The sequence below is a fragment of the Leptidea sinapis genome, chromosome 15, assembly GCF_905404315.1.
Source record: "Leptidea sinapis chromosome 15, ilLepSina1.1, whole genome shotgun sequence".
NCBI lineage: Eukaryota > Metazoa > Arthropoda > Insecta > Lepidoptera > Pieridae > Leptidea > Leptidea sinapis.
The window spans coordinates 8,941,742-8,959,529 of NC_066279.1; the positions used below are offsets into that span (position 1 = coordinate 8,941,742).

At 37.2% G+C, this 17,788-nt stretch overlaps 1 protein-coding gene across 1 annotated transcript; it reads left to right on the forward strand.

Annotated features, from left to right (window-relative positions):
• The first annotated feature begins 5,502 nt into the window (after window positions 1-5,502).
• LOC126968191 (glutamate receptor ionotropic, delta-2-like) lies at window positions 5,503-16,882 on the forward strand. The gene is made up of 9 exons (XM_050813049.1): window positions 5,503-6,200; window positions 6,942-7,066; window positions 10,033-10,126; window positions 11,147-11,306; window positions 12,590-12,817; window positions 13,139-13,247; window positions 14,292-14,476; window positions 16,085-16,189; window positions 16,781-16,882. Exons 1-9 carry the CDS (start codon window positions 5,503-5,505, stop codon window positions 16,880-16,882), a joined length of 1,806 nt encoding a protein of 601 aa, XP_050669006.1.
• Window positions 16,883-17,788: the final 906 nt, after the last annotated feature.

A 17,788-nucleotide genomic window follows, 5' to 3' on the forward strand; every position in this document is an offset into this window, starting at 1 on the left:
TTAATCAATCTGGTGTTGCAAGAGAATGTGGGCGGCGGTGATTACTTAACAACAGGTGACCCGTACGCTCGTTTGTCCTCCTATTCCATAAAATAAAATCTAAGTATGTACCTTTGCTATCTATGCACTTTTGGCATTTTACAGGTAGTTCATTGAAACCTTTACTAAAAAAACTAGACGGGAGTCAATAAAATATTTCAAGGCGGTTTGGACTGCCCCATCGGAGTAGAATTTTTTCCCTTGCAAGAAGTTATCCAAATTTCGAAAAGAATAGTATTTTTTTTTTATGATAACTTATTATGAGGGATGAGACGAGCAGGACGTTCAGCTGATGGTAATTGATACGCCATGCCCATTAAAATGCAGTGCCGCTCAGGATTCTCAAAAAACCCAAAAATTCTGAGCGGCACTACAATTGCGCTCGTCACCTTGAGACAAGATGTTAAGCCTAATTTGCCCAGTAATCTGTCGGAGCAAGGACTGGGGAGTACGGCAGATGTTTAAGACATTCCAATTGAAGCTCCTCTAATTTGTTAGCCGTCTGTTGTGCAGTGTGAACGCTAGAGCACGTTGTCCTGAAGCAGCAGTGGCCTAGAGTGATTGACTAGCCTCGGTTGTTTAGCAGCTAGCTTGAACATCTTGGTTTGCAGTTGTTGACAACATCTACCGTGGCCAGATTTAAGAAAGCTGTAGTGACGGACACCGCTACTAGTCCACCAAAAGCTCAAAGTATCAAATCAAATCAAAAATATTTTAATTCGTAGGTAAATTCCATAACACGTGAAATATGCACGGACTAGTAAAAAAAGAAGGACTCCACGCCGTGATTAGCAAGTGAAGCACCTTTATGCTAGTGTGTGTGCGGTTACGGGGTATACCACATACACAATTTTTTCTCCCTTAGATAATCATATATCCACAAATAGTTTTATATTATTGTTTTTACACTATTTCACAACGCACTGAACGTCCTAAACGTCTCGTCCCTTAATTTCATTGTGCGTTTTTGCCTCCGTAGAGGAAACTTCGAGTCGAAGTATGAACCTCGAGGAAGACCAGCCAGTAATAATGATGAATTGAATTCGATAGTAGAAGTTATTATTATTAGTATATCAATACAATTAGCAGCGTGGTTAGATGTAAGCATACCCACATCTTAAACGACACTACACTGCAGTATCCTCTAAATTTCTTAAGAAATGTAAGATTATCATAGCACGTATTAATATAAATTAAGTATATAATATTATGTTATGTTGATTAACGTTGATAACCATTTAAAGGTAAACATTAATTAGCTGTTATTGTTAAGTTCATCATCATGCACTTATTTTTAACCCCTGACAATGTTATGTTGTGGAAGACTAACAAAAAGAACCACACACGTCGTGTTTATGATGGTAACATCATAAACAACAACTTGAATGATTTTGATTCTTGAACAAAATTAATATTTAAATGGTAGAGTATACAATAATGTTATATTAATATAAATAGCTTTATTGCAATTTTGTTGAATATTGTTAATGAAGGAATAATGCAGATCAATTATTAATATGGTGTTAATACGTACAAATGCATGCTTTTTTCAATCAAGCTGACCCACACATTTATTTTGTGTAACTAATTTCCTACCTTAAGCTACAACAGTTTATGTAATAGTCAAATAATACCTTAATAAAATATATATTGTAAGATTTATACGATTGAATGGCAACAAGTAACTTTGTCTTACTTTAGTACAGACAATGTGAATATAATTTCTGGCTGTACTAATTTAATAATGAAAACACACTAGTACGCATATACTGACTTTATCATACGCAATCTGTCGATGTCCTATTTGTCAAAATTAAATAATATCATAAGATTCTTATCTACTTGGCACTTATTTTAAACTGCATAAAATTGCGATGGGTTTTCTAACTTCACCTGAATATATATAAACGAAATCTTTTAACGTTTTCTCGAACCATTAGAAGTCCGAATAATATAAAAATTTGCACTTGGAGTAAAGATCAATGACAACTGTAGAAAAATCACTAGCAAATTCAAAAATGTACAATGTGATTTCGTAGAATACTCAAAGTTTTGGAAGAACAAGTGCATAGCATAACTTACAAATAATATTATTTCTAGTATGAAGATTATTCGATCGCAGTAAGTGAAGGAGCAGTGGCGCTAAGCCGCCGCGTGCATCTTGTCGCGTAACAATAATAAAATATCCATTAGCCGGTACAGTGCTAGTATTCATTTTTGTTTATATACATTTAATTTGAAAGAGACTTAATTTTCGGCTTCCGATAAAAAACTTCAAAGGATATGGTATGAATTATGTTACTGCCAGGCACCTTTCTAGTAAATCAATACGAATACATGCACACTGATCACATTTCACAAAAATCTGAAGGTCGTTATATCTCCGAGCATAGCATCGCTTTTCTTATTATCTTCATTACTCTAGGACCATCACCACCACACAATGGTAGGGTGCGATATACACGATTCGTCGCTGATCTATTTATTACCTACATTTACTCTGTAACGTACAGTCTTGCGACTCTTATAGTACCTAAGTTGTGGTTCGTCGCCAGTATTTATTACTTTTTTTTATGGAATAGGAGGACAAACGAGCGTACGGGTCACCTGGTGTTAAGTGATCACCGCCGCCCACATTCCCTTGCAACACCAGAGGAATCACAAGAGCGTTGCCGGACTTTAAGGCAGGTGTACGCGCTTTTTTTGAAGGTACCCATGAAGCTCATTCCACAGCTTTGTAGTACGAGGAAGAAAGCTCCTTGAAAACCGCACCGTGGAGGACCGCTACACATCCAGATGGTGGGGATGATATCCTAACTTGTGGCGTGTCGTGCGATGGTGGAATTCGGCGTGATAAATGCGGTAGAAGACACACAATGAAGCGACGTCTCTACGCAACGCCAAGCCAACTTACTAACGATCTGACAAAAAATAAATTGTTGTGCTCTTTTAAAATGATCTTACAGGATATTTTCAAAACTTATCTGTATATGTATAGATAGGTAGAAACATTACAATACTACCCGGCCTATACTCGTATACAAAAATATTGCAGACGGAATCATAATAACGAATAATATTTGTATCCTAAAGTAATTTGCGCTTGCTCATTTATTATAAATTAAGATAATATGTTAGAGCCATCTTAAAACAGCCCTGTCATGTTATAGTACTAAAGCCGTCTATGATTACGTCGAATAAAAAATGTTTTATTTTATTTTTATTTGAATCAAACCCCGTCCTTGATCGACAAACGCGTTTACCATTCGACCATTAGCATCGACAGGCTCATGCATTATTTCATATCCAAGTAATAATTACAACCCCATACATAAATATTGGACATCGAACCAAGTAAACAATAAATTACTGTCAGCAGGTATCATGTCTTTAAACGCCTTTTAGAATAAGTAATGGGGTTTAATAATAACAGTAGCGTTTGAATACTGTACCTACATATTGAGAACGAGTTCAGTAGTCTAAATTAATATAATAGTTGGGAATATAAAAATATAAACGATTGTATTCTCAAAATTAATAGTTGGAAACAGACCCTTATGGCAACTTTACAGACAGACTTAAACCGTTTAACTGCAACCTAATTTCTTTATTGATCTCTCTAGTCTTTATTTTGTAATAAAGGTTATTATTATTATGTAATAATAACACACTATTCTATAGCGCCAAACAAGACATAGCTTGACACCACCGTTCATACCGCGGTGCGACTCATACAAGCCGGAAGTGAAATTCAGGCAAAGGGTAGTGCTTGAGGCGCTTTTCATGACATTCAAAAGACGAGCGGTCCTCATAGCATTCCACCAATATTGCTCCAGATATGTAAACCAGCATCGTGGCGGATCTTACCTATCTATATACGCTCTCCGACTCATCAGGCGTCATCCCAATAATAGTAATAATATAAGGAAGGCGGCTTTAGTGCACCCGATCTCTAAGAAAGACGAACGCTCGGATCCGTCTAATGATCTGATTACCAGTGATCATGGGCTTCCTGAGAGGTTTTGCAAATGGATTCCTATTTTTCTGGCTCTTAGGAGCATCAAGGTTGTAATCAATGGTACATGCTCCGACTTATAAACGCTAGTGTCTCGCAAAGCTTATGTGCTATTCTTATATCTTGAAGCCCTACACTGTTTCTTCAGTATATCAATGATGTGCTGCAAATTAGTGGAATTCATTGCTACGCAGACGACAGCAGATTGAAAATTTAATATACGTTCACAAAAATCGTCACCTTCTTGCTCTTAATAGTGATTTTCATTATTATAACACTAGAAATAAGAGATTGCTTGTAACTAATTCTAGTAGGTTTCATAAGATACATAATAGCTTTAAGGGTAAATGTATACACTTCTATAATAAAGTCCCAGCCACTGTTCAGGCATTATCTATAAATAAATTTAAATGTTTTATAAAAAAATTGCTCTGTCGTAAATCCTATTACTCCACTGCTGAATATCTAAATGATCGGACAGCCTGGGACTTGATTATGATTTCTTTATAGAGATAGAAATGACTGTACAATATAGTATATTTTTATTGAAAAGAGCGCAAAAAAAAAGAATGCTGGGAGAGTTTCTTGCGCCGCTGCTTCTCTCTCAGAGTGCCATTTGTTTCTGAAGCGGTAGTAGTATCTAGTAGTTATTAGAAATGACATCAAAGAGAATTCTAAAGAAATCAATTTTGAGAAAATAAATGCCTTTTATGCCTTTTTATGCAGAGGAGTGAATTTTTGGTATTAATTACCTGTTGCAGTTTTCCCGAACTCTCGTATCACTGCGGGACCTCTAAGCTTAGAGAATACTCTCACCTTAAGGGTCCGAGAACGCATCTCTTGATAGAGGTTGTGGATGTCTATGTGCGGTTACCTCATCACATCCGCCCACTCTCTTGCCGTTTGCTCCCTCTTAAAATTTAACGCCTTGCTATTTTCAACAGTTAAGTGTTTTAAGCCAACATTTGCTACGATGTTTACATTTTTTGTTATTTATTATACATAGCTCACGCTAGTCGGTGATCATTTACCATTTAACTGGCAAAAAAATATATAAAAATGGTCAAAGTAGTTTTTGACTTTATTTATTATAAACAAAAGTACAAATCTTTTCTCTTTATATGGATCAAAGGTCCGAGTGACCGGTGAATTTGAGCAAATCAATAAACCGGGTGGATCAGACTAAAATATTTACATTAATAGTTTTAAATCTTAATATATCAAGTTGAATTTTTAAATGTTATGAAATATAATAGCCAAATAGCAACGGATCTCCGATACAATAATTATTGCTAAAGCATTTTGATAGATAATATATTTATTATATACAAGCTTCACTACAAAATAATATTTAACTTCCATTATCTACAGTGTCTCTGTAGCCTTACTACAATTAATTATTAAATTTGAAGAGTGCTACTGCATTGCTGTAATCCAAGAAGTTAACCATGTTACTTCAACATAATTTTTTGTTTTCAATTGAAATTCTCTTACAAGCAATTGTTGAAAGATATTTGACAACTTCTTATTGTGTTACAGTAATTTATGAGAAGCCAATTCAGTTGATATCTGCTTTGCAATTTAGATATATTAAATATAACGATAGCATTGATTTCTTTAGTTCGATATTAGACGCTTCTGAAACAGGTTGTTCTGATTATATTGTCGGTATTAGAGAACCACAGCGATTTATGAAAGCGTTTGACAAAGTAGTTCATATTGGTAATACAAGAAGAAGTGATAGGAAACTAATATTTTTCCCACATTTATTTGCTTTAGATGGTAAAGATGACAGGCAGAAATTTTTGGATGTTTTAAAAATGAAAGAATCAAAATATATTGCCAATATATTAATTGTACTACCAAGTGTCAAAACTAAAGATTGTGACATATATGAGCTGTTTACACATAAGTTTGTGGGATTGGTACATGACCAAGCAATCCAATTAGATATTTGGAATTCTTGTAGCGCAAAGTTTGAGAAAAATGCTGATTTGTTTCCAATAGATATTTCTAATCTGCGGGGAAAGGTTGTTAGAGTGTCATGTTTTACGTATAAGCCTTATGTATTGTTAGACCTTGACTCGGACTTAGTCCCGAATGGACGAACAGGTGTAGAAATGAAGTTGGTTGATGAATTTTGCAGGTAGGACTATTTTCCTTAACATAACGCAAGTGTGATTTGATCAGAATTTGAAGAGAGTAGTTGTCAGATCTAAATATATCAAATAGAGATGTATCTGTTTTAAGGTGTAATGGAGGCAATACTCGTGTAATTCATAAAGTGGTGATGAGCAACGATAATCAATATAAACAGGTGATGGCATGAGAAAATTGGTTTCAAAAACACTCGCAGTGGTGTTTTTTTATAAGAGGGGACACCGACATTTAAATGATGATTTTGCAGCTTTTATAATAATAATAATTAATTTCTTATTCTGGGCAATATTGTATATCTATTAGATTTGAAAGCTGGTGTGGATATAGGTGAACTTACAAACATTCTACTTTTTGGAAATGGGCTCCACGATATACGCTAGTCGTTTTGTAATGCACAAAATTCTAAAAAAACATCATCTTTTTATAGAAGAGGAGGACAAACGAGCATACGGGTTACCTCGTGGTAAGTGATCACCGCTTCCCACACTCTCTTGTAACACCAGAGCATTCACAAGAGCGTTGCCAACCTTATAGGGCGTCCAATAAACGTCCAACCGAGAACCGAAAGCACTTGGATAATTGGCGGGCGACGATCGAACCGGAGACACCGTGGTTTCAATCAATTCAATCTATAATATAATACAATCTCTCTCAATATCTATTGCACCACCACCGCCATTTGCTCGTAATTTCACTAATTATAATTAAAAGCATTATTTATTTGTAGATGGGTTAACTGTACAGTTGAATTAGTGAGGGCGGACGAAGAGGAATGGGGAATTGTTTATGAAAACTTTACAGGCTTAGGAGTTCTCGGTAACCTTGTTGAAGATGACGCTGACATTGGAATAAGTAACATTTATTATTTTTTACTAATCCTTAGAATGTAGCTAAAATATAAAGATAAGTCGTTGCACAAGGTCTCAATAGCAGTTGGGACAATTTACCAGAATACTTTCAGCGTTTAACGCGCAATGAAGTATAGGGTTGTATTTAGTAGTAATTTACTCAAACTTAAACAATACCCAAAAAAATCTCATTTCACCTAAGATCGTAGCGAAAAAACCAGAATACATTCCGTACTCATTTAAATAGCCACATAATTTCAAATATATAACTTAGTTTATCATTAATTATGCTATCAACCTCTGAATATAGCTAGGAACTTTTATCTTTTATGTTAAATTAAGACGTTGTTTTCATCATCACCTATCCAATTACTGATTTTAAGAAATTTACTTTCTTACTTACTGTCTGAGACTGTACCTGTAAGGATAGATGCTTCACCGTGAAAAAACCTAAGAATGACAGATTCCTGCAGTGTACGATAAATCACCTATAATATTAAAATAAGTAACCATGTATAAGTAAAATATGTTTAGTTTAGTTTAAATGTTTTATTATTAATCTGTCAAGGAATAGGAGGACAAATGAGCGTACGGGTCACCTGGTGTGATCACCACCGCCCACATTCTCTTGCAACACCAGAGGAATCACAAGAGCGTTGCCGGCCTTTAAGAAAGGTGTACGCGCTTTTTTTGAAGGTACCCATGTCGTATCGTCCCGGAAACACCGCACAAGGAAGCTCATTCCACAGCTTTGTAGTACGTGGAAGAAAGCTCCTTGAAAACCGCACTGTGGAGGACCGCCACACATCCAGATGGTGGGGATGATATCCTAACTTGTGGCGTGTCGTGCGAAGGTGGAATTCGGCGGCTGAAATCAGGTTAAACAGCTCTTCGGAACACTCCCCGTGATAAATGCGGTAGAAGACCCACAATGAAACGACGTCTCTACGCAACGCCAAGTGATCCAGCCGTTCACAGAGCACTGGGTCCCCAACAATTCGAGCTGCACGCGGTCAAATGGATCGAGCTGATACTGGGGTGCGCCAGACCAGAGATGACAGCAATACTCCATGTGTGGCCGGACTTGCGCTTTGTAGAGCGCTAGAATGTGGGCCGGCTTGAAGTATTGCCGTGCTCTATTGATGACGCCCAGCTTCTTCGAAGCCAATTTGGCTTTGCCCTCCAGATGGCCACGGAATTGGCAATCGCTCGAGATTTCGAGACCCAGTATTCCGATACTAGGCGAGGCTTTAAGGGAAGTGTTATCGAAGAGCGGTGATACGACAAATGGTTTTTTTTTGTGGTAAACGCGCAAACTTAAGTGTTCTGGGGGTTAAATTGGACAAGGTTCAGTTTACCCCATTCTGCGACCTACTCGAGAGAGGACTCACAGCCTTGGGGCACTCCAGCGTTCACGGGCTTAAGATTCGAGCAAAAACCATCAACAACGACTTGTATGCTGCGCCCAGTGAGGAAGCTGGAGGTCCACTTGCATAAGCTCTCGGGACGTCCAAATGATGGAAGTTTTGAGAGGAGCACCTTGTGCTATACACGATCAAAGGCCTTCGCTATATCCAGGCTAACTGCCAGGTGTTCCCCCTTGCTTTCAGTAGCCGCCGCCCACTTCAAATAGTTTTATTATTGTTAAAGATAGCGAGCCCGCCCCGGTTCCGCACGGACTGTCGAACAACAGTGCCGCCAAGTGTTATCAGGCTGTTATAGTGGATTTCATTTAAACGACAAACACAATATGCACGGTCACACCACTTGGAGTATTTCTAAAATATTTTACTACATATCCTAATTATAATCATTATAAATATTTAATAACGAAATGAAATGAACAAACTTCTCTTCATAACTTTGCTTATTTCGACTGAAACACAGTCGTATGGTAGGTGACGTACTGCGTCCTAATAATTTGATCTTTGCCGTGGCATGATTTTATAATTAGGTGTAGTAGACACGTGCCGAAGCCTTTGAAAATGATAAAAAGTGAAAAAAAATAATAGTAGGATGAAACCCATTGGAAAAGGACGAGAATTAAACAAAAATTAAGGGAAAAATCAATTATGGACGATCTGAGGTCGGGAAGTGGAAAAGGGGGGGTGTTTTAGGGTAAAAAACGGTTTATCTCGATTTCCTACAAGTCCTATGGCAAAAAGTTAGTTGGCAAAGTTGTAGGTAATAAAGAGATCTACAACTTTTGTAATTACACTTTTTTCACATAACCTCAAAATTTAGGTGAAAAATTCAAAAAACTAAGGTTTTTTATTTATATCTTTTTCAAAAAAATATTTTTTTCTACGAAATTTGGTGAAAACTTACCTTATTATTTCCCAAATACACTAAAATTTATTTGATTTAAAATATTTATTTTTTCGCCTTATTTTAACTTAATATCAAAAAAGCACCCTAATTTTCAATCGAAAATTCTGACGTCAAAATATCAGCTTTTATCAAAAAGTTTGGGGGCTTTTTGTTCGTTGATGGTTCGTTCTTTTAGATCGTTTTCACCTAAATTTTGAGGTTATGTGAAAAAAGTGTAATTACAAAAGTTTTAGATCTCTTTATTACCTACAACTTTGTCAATTAACTTTTTGCCATAGGACTTGTAGTTTTGCCGGAAATCGAGATAAATCGTTTTTTACCCTAAAACACCCCCCTTTTCCACTTCCCGACCGCAGATCACCCGTAATTTATTTTTCCCTTAATTTTTGTTATATTCTCGTCTTTTACCAATGGGTTTCATCCTACTGTAATTTTTTTTGGTTACAAAAATTATCGACCCTGGTCTATAGTTACAAAGTTAAGTTACAACATCAAAAAGGTAAAACGTAAAAAAAAAAATATCATTAGAATTTAGTGCAATCAGTTCAGTGGAGTTTGAGTTAATCGCAAACAGACAGACGTGGCAGGGGACTTCGTTTTATAATATTATGTAGTTTAATTGTTAATGATGGATTTCAGCTGCCTTATATTCATGGTACGAGGCATATTTATACATGGATTTTTCCATACCTTGTATTAGAACAGCTATTACTTGTATAGCACCATCACCAAGGTACCTAATAATCTTATTTATATAATAAATTAAATGGATGAGCTCGTTCATGGAATTCTTTATAATAATCCTGATTGGCGATGGCGATTATTGGAGAAATGTAAATATCGTCATAAATTAACCTGAATGGTCATTACTTTAAACAATCTTCAAAGAACGAAGAATAAATAAATTCATTTGGGAGCGAATCATTCTGCTGCGAATAAAATTTCGTATGAAGAAGAGAAAAACTGATCGAAGAAGAGTTTTGTAGGCAACGTCACATAATATGCATAATATATCTCTTAAAATATAGTGAACTTATGAAAAAAAAATTAACTATTTTTTAATCATACCTACAGCTTCTACCTAAATATTTCGGAGATATTTCTCCATAGTAGATTTATTTTTAGAGGTTATAACAAAGATCAAACTTATTTAATTGTGGAAAAATTTAAGGAAATATCTGGTAATATTAATAATTTTGGTTATAAAAATAATAAACACATGACAGGTTTGGTACGGCTGAACCATCGGACGTGGTCTGGTAGCAGACCATATTTGATGGTATGTCGTATTGTCCATCGCACTACATTATTAATACCGCCGCCCGGACTGTACCGAGTACGACGCCGGACCAAATGATGAGAGGCGCCCACACGACCGTCCGTCCGTACCAAAGCTGACCATGTGTCTAAGCTATTAAGACTTAGTATCTCAAAGTGACCCAAAATCATGAACGGCACTTCATAGTAATGGGCGTGGCGTATCAATTACCATCACATAAACGTCTTTTTCTCTTATAAAAAATACATAAACCAATAAATAATAAAAAAAAGAAAAAAGCTGTATTAAAAATATTTTGGGAAGAATTATTTAAATAAAAAGCTCGTATTAAACATATAGATATATAAGACATCAGAACTCCAGAAGAGCCTCCATCTTATCACCATCGTATACTTGACCCGGTGAAAACTATGCTTTATTTTGGCCTACGATGAAGTCTTGTTAATATGTCTGTTTGTATGTTTGTTTATCTAGATTGTTGGCCAGTTGGACGATGCCATTGTTGCCGTTTACTATATACATGTGGATCGGACTTATATTCGCGTTTCTGTACGCATCTCTGGCTTTGTTCATCGCTCAAGGATTCTCCGCAAATAATATATTCTTCACTACATTTGGAATAATGATAACACAGGTTGCAAGACTTATATGATATTGTATACTTATGTAACATTTAGGTACAAATATTACTGGGTAAATTTTTTAAGTTTTATGTCCTTACTGCCTTTTTGCGCGACATTCTTTTTCAGATTCCATACCCAAAGGGTAACCAACGGGAACCCTATTGCTAAGACCAAGGCTAATATTATACTATATATATATTATAACAGTTTCAGTCAGTTTAGAACAGTTAACATGACAGTAGTGGTAGTTCAGTTATGAATATGGTTAGTAGTCAGTATACCGATATAAATACTAATAGAAAATAATATATAAACTACTAGCTGACCCGGCAAACGTTGTTTTGCCATATAAAGTATAATTCACGCGATAGTTTTATAAGTAATAAAATATTGCCTATATTATAGCCTGTACATCATTTTGTTCTATTGTCAATAGTTTTTGCAGCGCACGCAAAAATAGGTTTTCGATTTTACACCTTGTGTTACAAAATAGCAATTTTATTACGGATCCCTAATTTTGAAAAAAAAACATAGCCTATAGCCTTCCTCGATAAATGGACTACCCAACACTGAAAGAATCATTCAAATCGGACCAGTAGTACCAGAGATTAGCGCGTTCAAACAAACAAACAAACACTGCAGCTTTATAATATTAGTATAGATAAAGTTATCTCACTTCCTCAGTCATTTCAAGTATTTTGATATTATTTATAATACTTTGGTAGGGACCAAATAAAATATAAGTCTTTATTATTCCAGTGACCTTTTCAACATTGGGTAAGCAAGTCTTTTAGGTCTTTTACTAGTGTTTGTAGGTCCTTGTTTAAGTATTTGATATTGACTACACTATAAGACTGGTAGCTAGAGGCCTAGAGCGGCACAGAAGCCGCACAGAAATATACAAAGCCGAAACAAATTTTGTTCGTAGACCTTCTTTGTAATCAGCGGCAAGGGCTACCGGTTTCCAAAATACTTTCCTGGAGTATCTGTGTGTATGTTGTAGGCTGCTATAGAAATCTAAACACATGAAATCACAAAAGTTTGCCATTACAGACCACTTCACCAAGCCGTTCCCTCATCTAAATGTCAGGCAACAATTTATGTACATAAAAGACATATTCTGAATTTGAAAAGAAATAATCATCAAAGTGTGCTGTTTGTCGTCTCCCCTATATTGTGTCGGTATACCACTCGTAACAAGCGAGGGAACTCATTAAAAAGTATACCTTCTTATCGCACTGAGAAATTTTATATACTTTATTGTTTGTATTGTATAACGTATATTTTTTTTCAGTCGCAATCTGAATCATCATTAAAATCATGGCGGATTCGTAGCATCGTCGGCTGGATGATGTTGACTGGTCTGGTGTTAGACAATGCTTACAGTGGAGGGCTAGCATCTACATTCACCGTTCCCAAATACGAGAGCTCAATAGATACTATACAAGACATGGTCGATAGACGATTAGAATGGGGGGCAACCCATGATGCCTGGATCTTCTCACTGTTGTCATCTCAAGATGTAGGTTTAGATATCTTGAACTATGGATAAATACCAAAAAAGACCAATATTGTAATCTGAATAACATAATATAAGCAATGCTAGGTGTATTGTTGTGTAAATATTGAGGTTGAACGTTGCAAGCTTTCACCTAAAAATTTGAGTATTTCATGGAGTCTTTACAATGTGGTAGTGGGTTTATATAGTACTGCAAAACACTGAATTCCGATGGAGTACAAATAAATAACTCATTGTTGCATTTCTATTTGTGATACCATCAACTGAGAGAACTCAGTGTAAATAGAAATTAACAGACTTAAGACGATAATCATTTAATTGCAGCCTATGATAAAAAAATTGATACAACAATTTCGAACATACGATTTCGAAACATTAAAGAAGAAAAGTTTCACTCGAGAGCTAGCATTTAGTATAGAAAAATTACCTGCAGGTATGTTTATGTGTGTAACTAACATACGATAATGATAATTTTGCTGTTAATATAAGGTTCTTCTTTCCATCTATCCTATAACGAATAGGAGAATAAAGTAGCTATGGAGATTTGGAGATTGCCCATTAAAATAATTGGAGCGCCAACTTTGAGGTATAGGATGTGGAGTGGTATTCTTGGTGGCTCAAGAGTGTGAAGAAACTCTACAGGATAGTGCACAGCATCATTGACCCCTGGCACGACCCTTGTGCCAATTGAAGCACTTGTGCCGTGTTCAGGTTCAAAGGTCCATCAAGCAATCCCTCTTCTAAATGACAGTATAACATTTTTTTATTTATTAATTTTATCATCGAAAGGTATTTGTAAAGGTATTTTAATTATATAGTTACCCATACAAAAAATACTACTACGGCCGAACTGCATAAGACTTTCATCCAACATTTCAAAAGCAAATGTCACCCCATTTCGTAAAAAAATTTCATAGCTGATACCTACTCCCTCGCTCCTGTATTTCCTCTGGTGTTGCAAGAGATTGTGGGCGGCGGTGATCAATTAACACCAGGTGACCCGTACGCTCATTTGTCCTCCTATTTCATAAAAAAGACCTACCAAACTTCAATTTAACAATAATTAAAACTTTCCCATAAAAAATGACATCCCTATTTCATCATCCTTAATGGGATATTTTCCAAAATAACATATAGGTACAGATTTTCATTATTTATAGCGAGTAACTCCCGTGACCCGTACGCTCGTTTGATCTCCTTTTTCCATAAAAAAGATAACCATAAGTCAAAAACACTAGGTACAGACACGGGCTTCAGAATCCCTGAAGTTTCGGATAGGACTTTTTTTAGGAAAGGAGTTCACACGAGGGTTAGTACGGGACACTTGGTTGATATTAAGTGATTACTGCCATCCACATTCACCTGCATCACCAGAGACATCACAGAAGCTGTGGCGGCCCTTGTCGTATCGCCCTGGAAACACCGCTCAAGGAAGGTCTGCTTTTACTATCTCTAAAACTATATTCACTATTCGTAGGTTATTTTGCAATTGGTGAATACGTTTCTGAACAGGCTGTACGCGATTTGTCGATTATGTTAGAAGATTTTTATTATGAACAATGTATCGTTATGGCAAGGAAAAGTTCTCCATATACAAGCAAACTGAACGACCATATTGGCAGATTACATGAGTCTGGACTGTTGCTGGCATGGGAAACTCAGGTAAGAACTGATTGATTGATAGAGAATTCAAATGATTAAACACAAAAATAACTTGTTTGCATTGTTGAATGAACGAACAAAGGTCTCTTCACCATTGTTCCGGTTATTCCGGTAATACGTCACAACAGGCGACCAATCACAGCGTGCCTAATCATGGGACGAGGGTATAAAAGTAATAATAATAAAATCATTCAATTCCAAACTTAGGGAAGAACAGTTTGGATTTCGCGAACACAGCACCACGCCGCAGCTGTCCAGGGTACTCCACACCCTCTCCGCTTGTCTCAACAAGAGAGAGAAAGCTGTGGCAGTATTCCTGGACATGGAGAAGGCCTTCGACCGTGTTTGGCAAACTGGACTCGTGCGCAAGATAGCTGCAACCTCGACACCTCCCCGCTTGGTGAAGATAGTCTCCAACTCGAAAACCATAGGTTTCGAGTTAGGCTAGATGATGCCATCTCATTGCCGAAAATGATGTTCGCCGGTGTACCGCAAGGGAGCTTATTGTCACCCCAGCTATACGCCAAATACACAGACGATATCCCACCGATGGCAACTCTGGCGCTGTATGCAGATGACGCAGCATACATTACAACGTCACTAAATGTGACGCACGCCGCTGTGACGATGCGCCAGCTGGACACCCTGCCAGAATGGCTTAAAAAGTGGCGATTATCGGTAAACGTGGGCAAAACCCAGGCGCTCGCGACCGGGAGTGTGCTCACAGGCCAGCATAGGTTGCAGCTAAACGGACAGGACATTACGTGGTCCCCGACGGTGAAGTACCTCGGGGTCACCATCGACCGCCGGCTCAACATGAACGAGGACGTCACGAAGACCATCGCGTCGACAAACGTCGCGATGGCCTTACTTCCTCCAGTGCTCTCCTCAAGCCTCCCTCTGAGGGTGAACGTCTTGGTGTACAAGACCCACCTACACAGCCGACTTACATACGCCGCGCCTGCATGGTACGCGCTCGTGAGCCAAACTAATAGAAAAAGGCTGCAAACCGTACAAAATAAGATCCTTCGACGCATCACGGGTGCACCATGGTACGTGAGGAACCAGACAATCCAGAGGGACCTAAGAGTCGAGAGTCTGGACGACTTCATTCGTCGTCTCGTAGTCAACATGTTCGCGCATCCTGACGCCTCAGATCTCCATCATATGCGAGATCTGGCCCCTTGGCACGCGCGGCCACCTAACGGCTGTCGCTACCCGCGCAATTTTGTGCGGGCCGAGGATCCCTTGCGGGCGCGGCGAGAGAAGACCACGACTTCATTCAATTCGGTCTCGTGCCAGAATTTAGCGAGACAAAAAACTTTTGAATAATTAAGGATTTCTGCAAAATAATAAATAATATATAAAACGCCTATTTCAATAAATTAACAGTATAATAATTTGTTATGTTTTAAAGCGATAACCCTCACTTCTGGGATTAATTCTCTCTCTGATTAAGACCTCTCGCGTTCCGTGCGAGCGCTCTTACCAACTAAGCTTAGTTGTTCGCGGGTTCGAGTCCCGCATCGTTCATAAAATTTTGTTTCAAATTTTACAGTTAAATAGCTAAAAATTGTGTTGAAAGTAACTAATTATTTATTTTTACAGATTGCAATGCAACATTTGAACTACGCAGTTCAGTTGGGAGTAAAACTATCGCGATCTAAACATGATGTCGAATCTGTTGAAGCTTTGTCGTTACGACAAGTAGTGGTGAGAACGAAGTCTGCTTGATTTAAGTTAAGTCAAGTATGCTCGGGCTTGACGTCACTAACTTATAGCTCATTATTTTCATGAACCTTAATTTATCTTTTATAGTAAGCTTGCCTATGAATCTCAAGTGGTGGTCTTCCCAAATATATGCAACGATTGCGCATTAAAGGACCACATTCAGAGAGGATGACTAACGGGGTTTCATATGCACTATCACAGAATCTACACGCTCTGCAATCTCCGAGTTGTTTCTGCTTAGCTTATACTGCCTCATTAGGGTTTTGGAATGGGTTAAACCCGGAGTGTTACTCCCGAGTTTATAACACTCAACACTCTTGTGAACAGAATGGGTTGATCTAACAAGACGCTTTACTGTAAGGATTAGGGCCAAATTGAGGCAAGTTTGTCAGCGCATTCATTGCCTTCGAACCCTACATGTCCTGGAAGCCCAGGTGCATTAGCAAATTCAGCTTATAAAAAGTCTGTAATCCGACCGTGGACTAAAATTATCTTCAAACATTACTTAGATATTCCTACATTTGATTGCATATTTCTCGTAACATGTTATTATGTACACTGTTTGTATTTCAGGGGATATTTATCATATACGGTATCAGTGCAACTTTTTCAATATTAACATTCTGTGGTGAGATCATTGTTGTCAGAAACCAAAAGAAAACAATAATATTATAATAATTAATAGAAGAAAAAGAAATATAATATGGAATAAGATTCATTAGATGGATACAAAAAGGCACTGAACAATTTTTTTGCTATTCTAGTCATTTTATGAATGAAGACTATTTAATATACTAGTCAATTAATAAATGAAGTTGTTTTAATAACTAATATCCAAATATTATAAAATACTGTTTTAGCGCGTACCTACATAAAAAAACACAGAGATTTTTACATACCTACCTACTGGTAAACACCATATTTAAAACGATTTCCACTTGGCATTTTAATTCAGTATTTACTTAAAAGAGACTTGCACTCAAGCTCCACCATATTCTAACCAGCTTTAGGTGCAGGGCCCAAGTGTTATATTGGTACATCAACATATTTAATACTTAGCTAATGCCCAGCACTGCGACATCAGATCCACGATGGACATAATTTATTGAAGTGAAATATCTTTAGAATCGTCGTTATGAAATGATGAAACTCGATGAAACGAAGATGTGAGACAGACACAAACACGTAAATGTATTGGATTCAGCCGGCGAGAGAATACAGTACACGTTCTTGGTCTCCTCTATGTGCGATGCTTCGTACAATCCCCTATCGTCTGCTATGCATTGTATAAAAAATTACTAAATGAATCTTTCTTTTATTATGAAAATAAGGTACGAGACGAGCAGGACGTTCAGTTGATAGTACCTAATTAATGCGGCCTGCCCATTATGCAGTGCCGCTCAGTATTCTAGAAAAACATAAACACTGTGAGCGGCACTATAATAATTGCGCTCGTCACCTTGAGACATAAGATGTTAACTCTCATCTGCCCAGTCATTTCACTAGCTACGGCGCCCTTCAGACCGAAACACACTAATGCTTACCTACACATTAATGCTTCATCGCCGAAAAAGGCGCCGT

Coding starts and splice junctions, on each gene's coding strand:
- LOC126968191 (XM_050813049.1), top strand. CDS start 5,503: ATGTTACTTCAACATAATTTTTTGTTTTCAATTGAAATTCTCTTACAA. Junction 6,201..6,941: donor TTGGTTGATGAATTTTGCAG/GTAGGACTATTT, acceptor ATTTATTTGTAG/ATGGGTTAACTGTACAGTTG. Junction 10,127..11,146: donor TGTATAGCACCATCACCAAG/GTACCTAATAAT, acceptor TTGTTTATCTAG/ATTGTTGGCCAGTTGGACGA.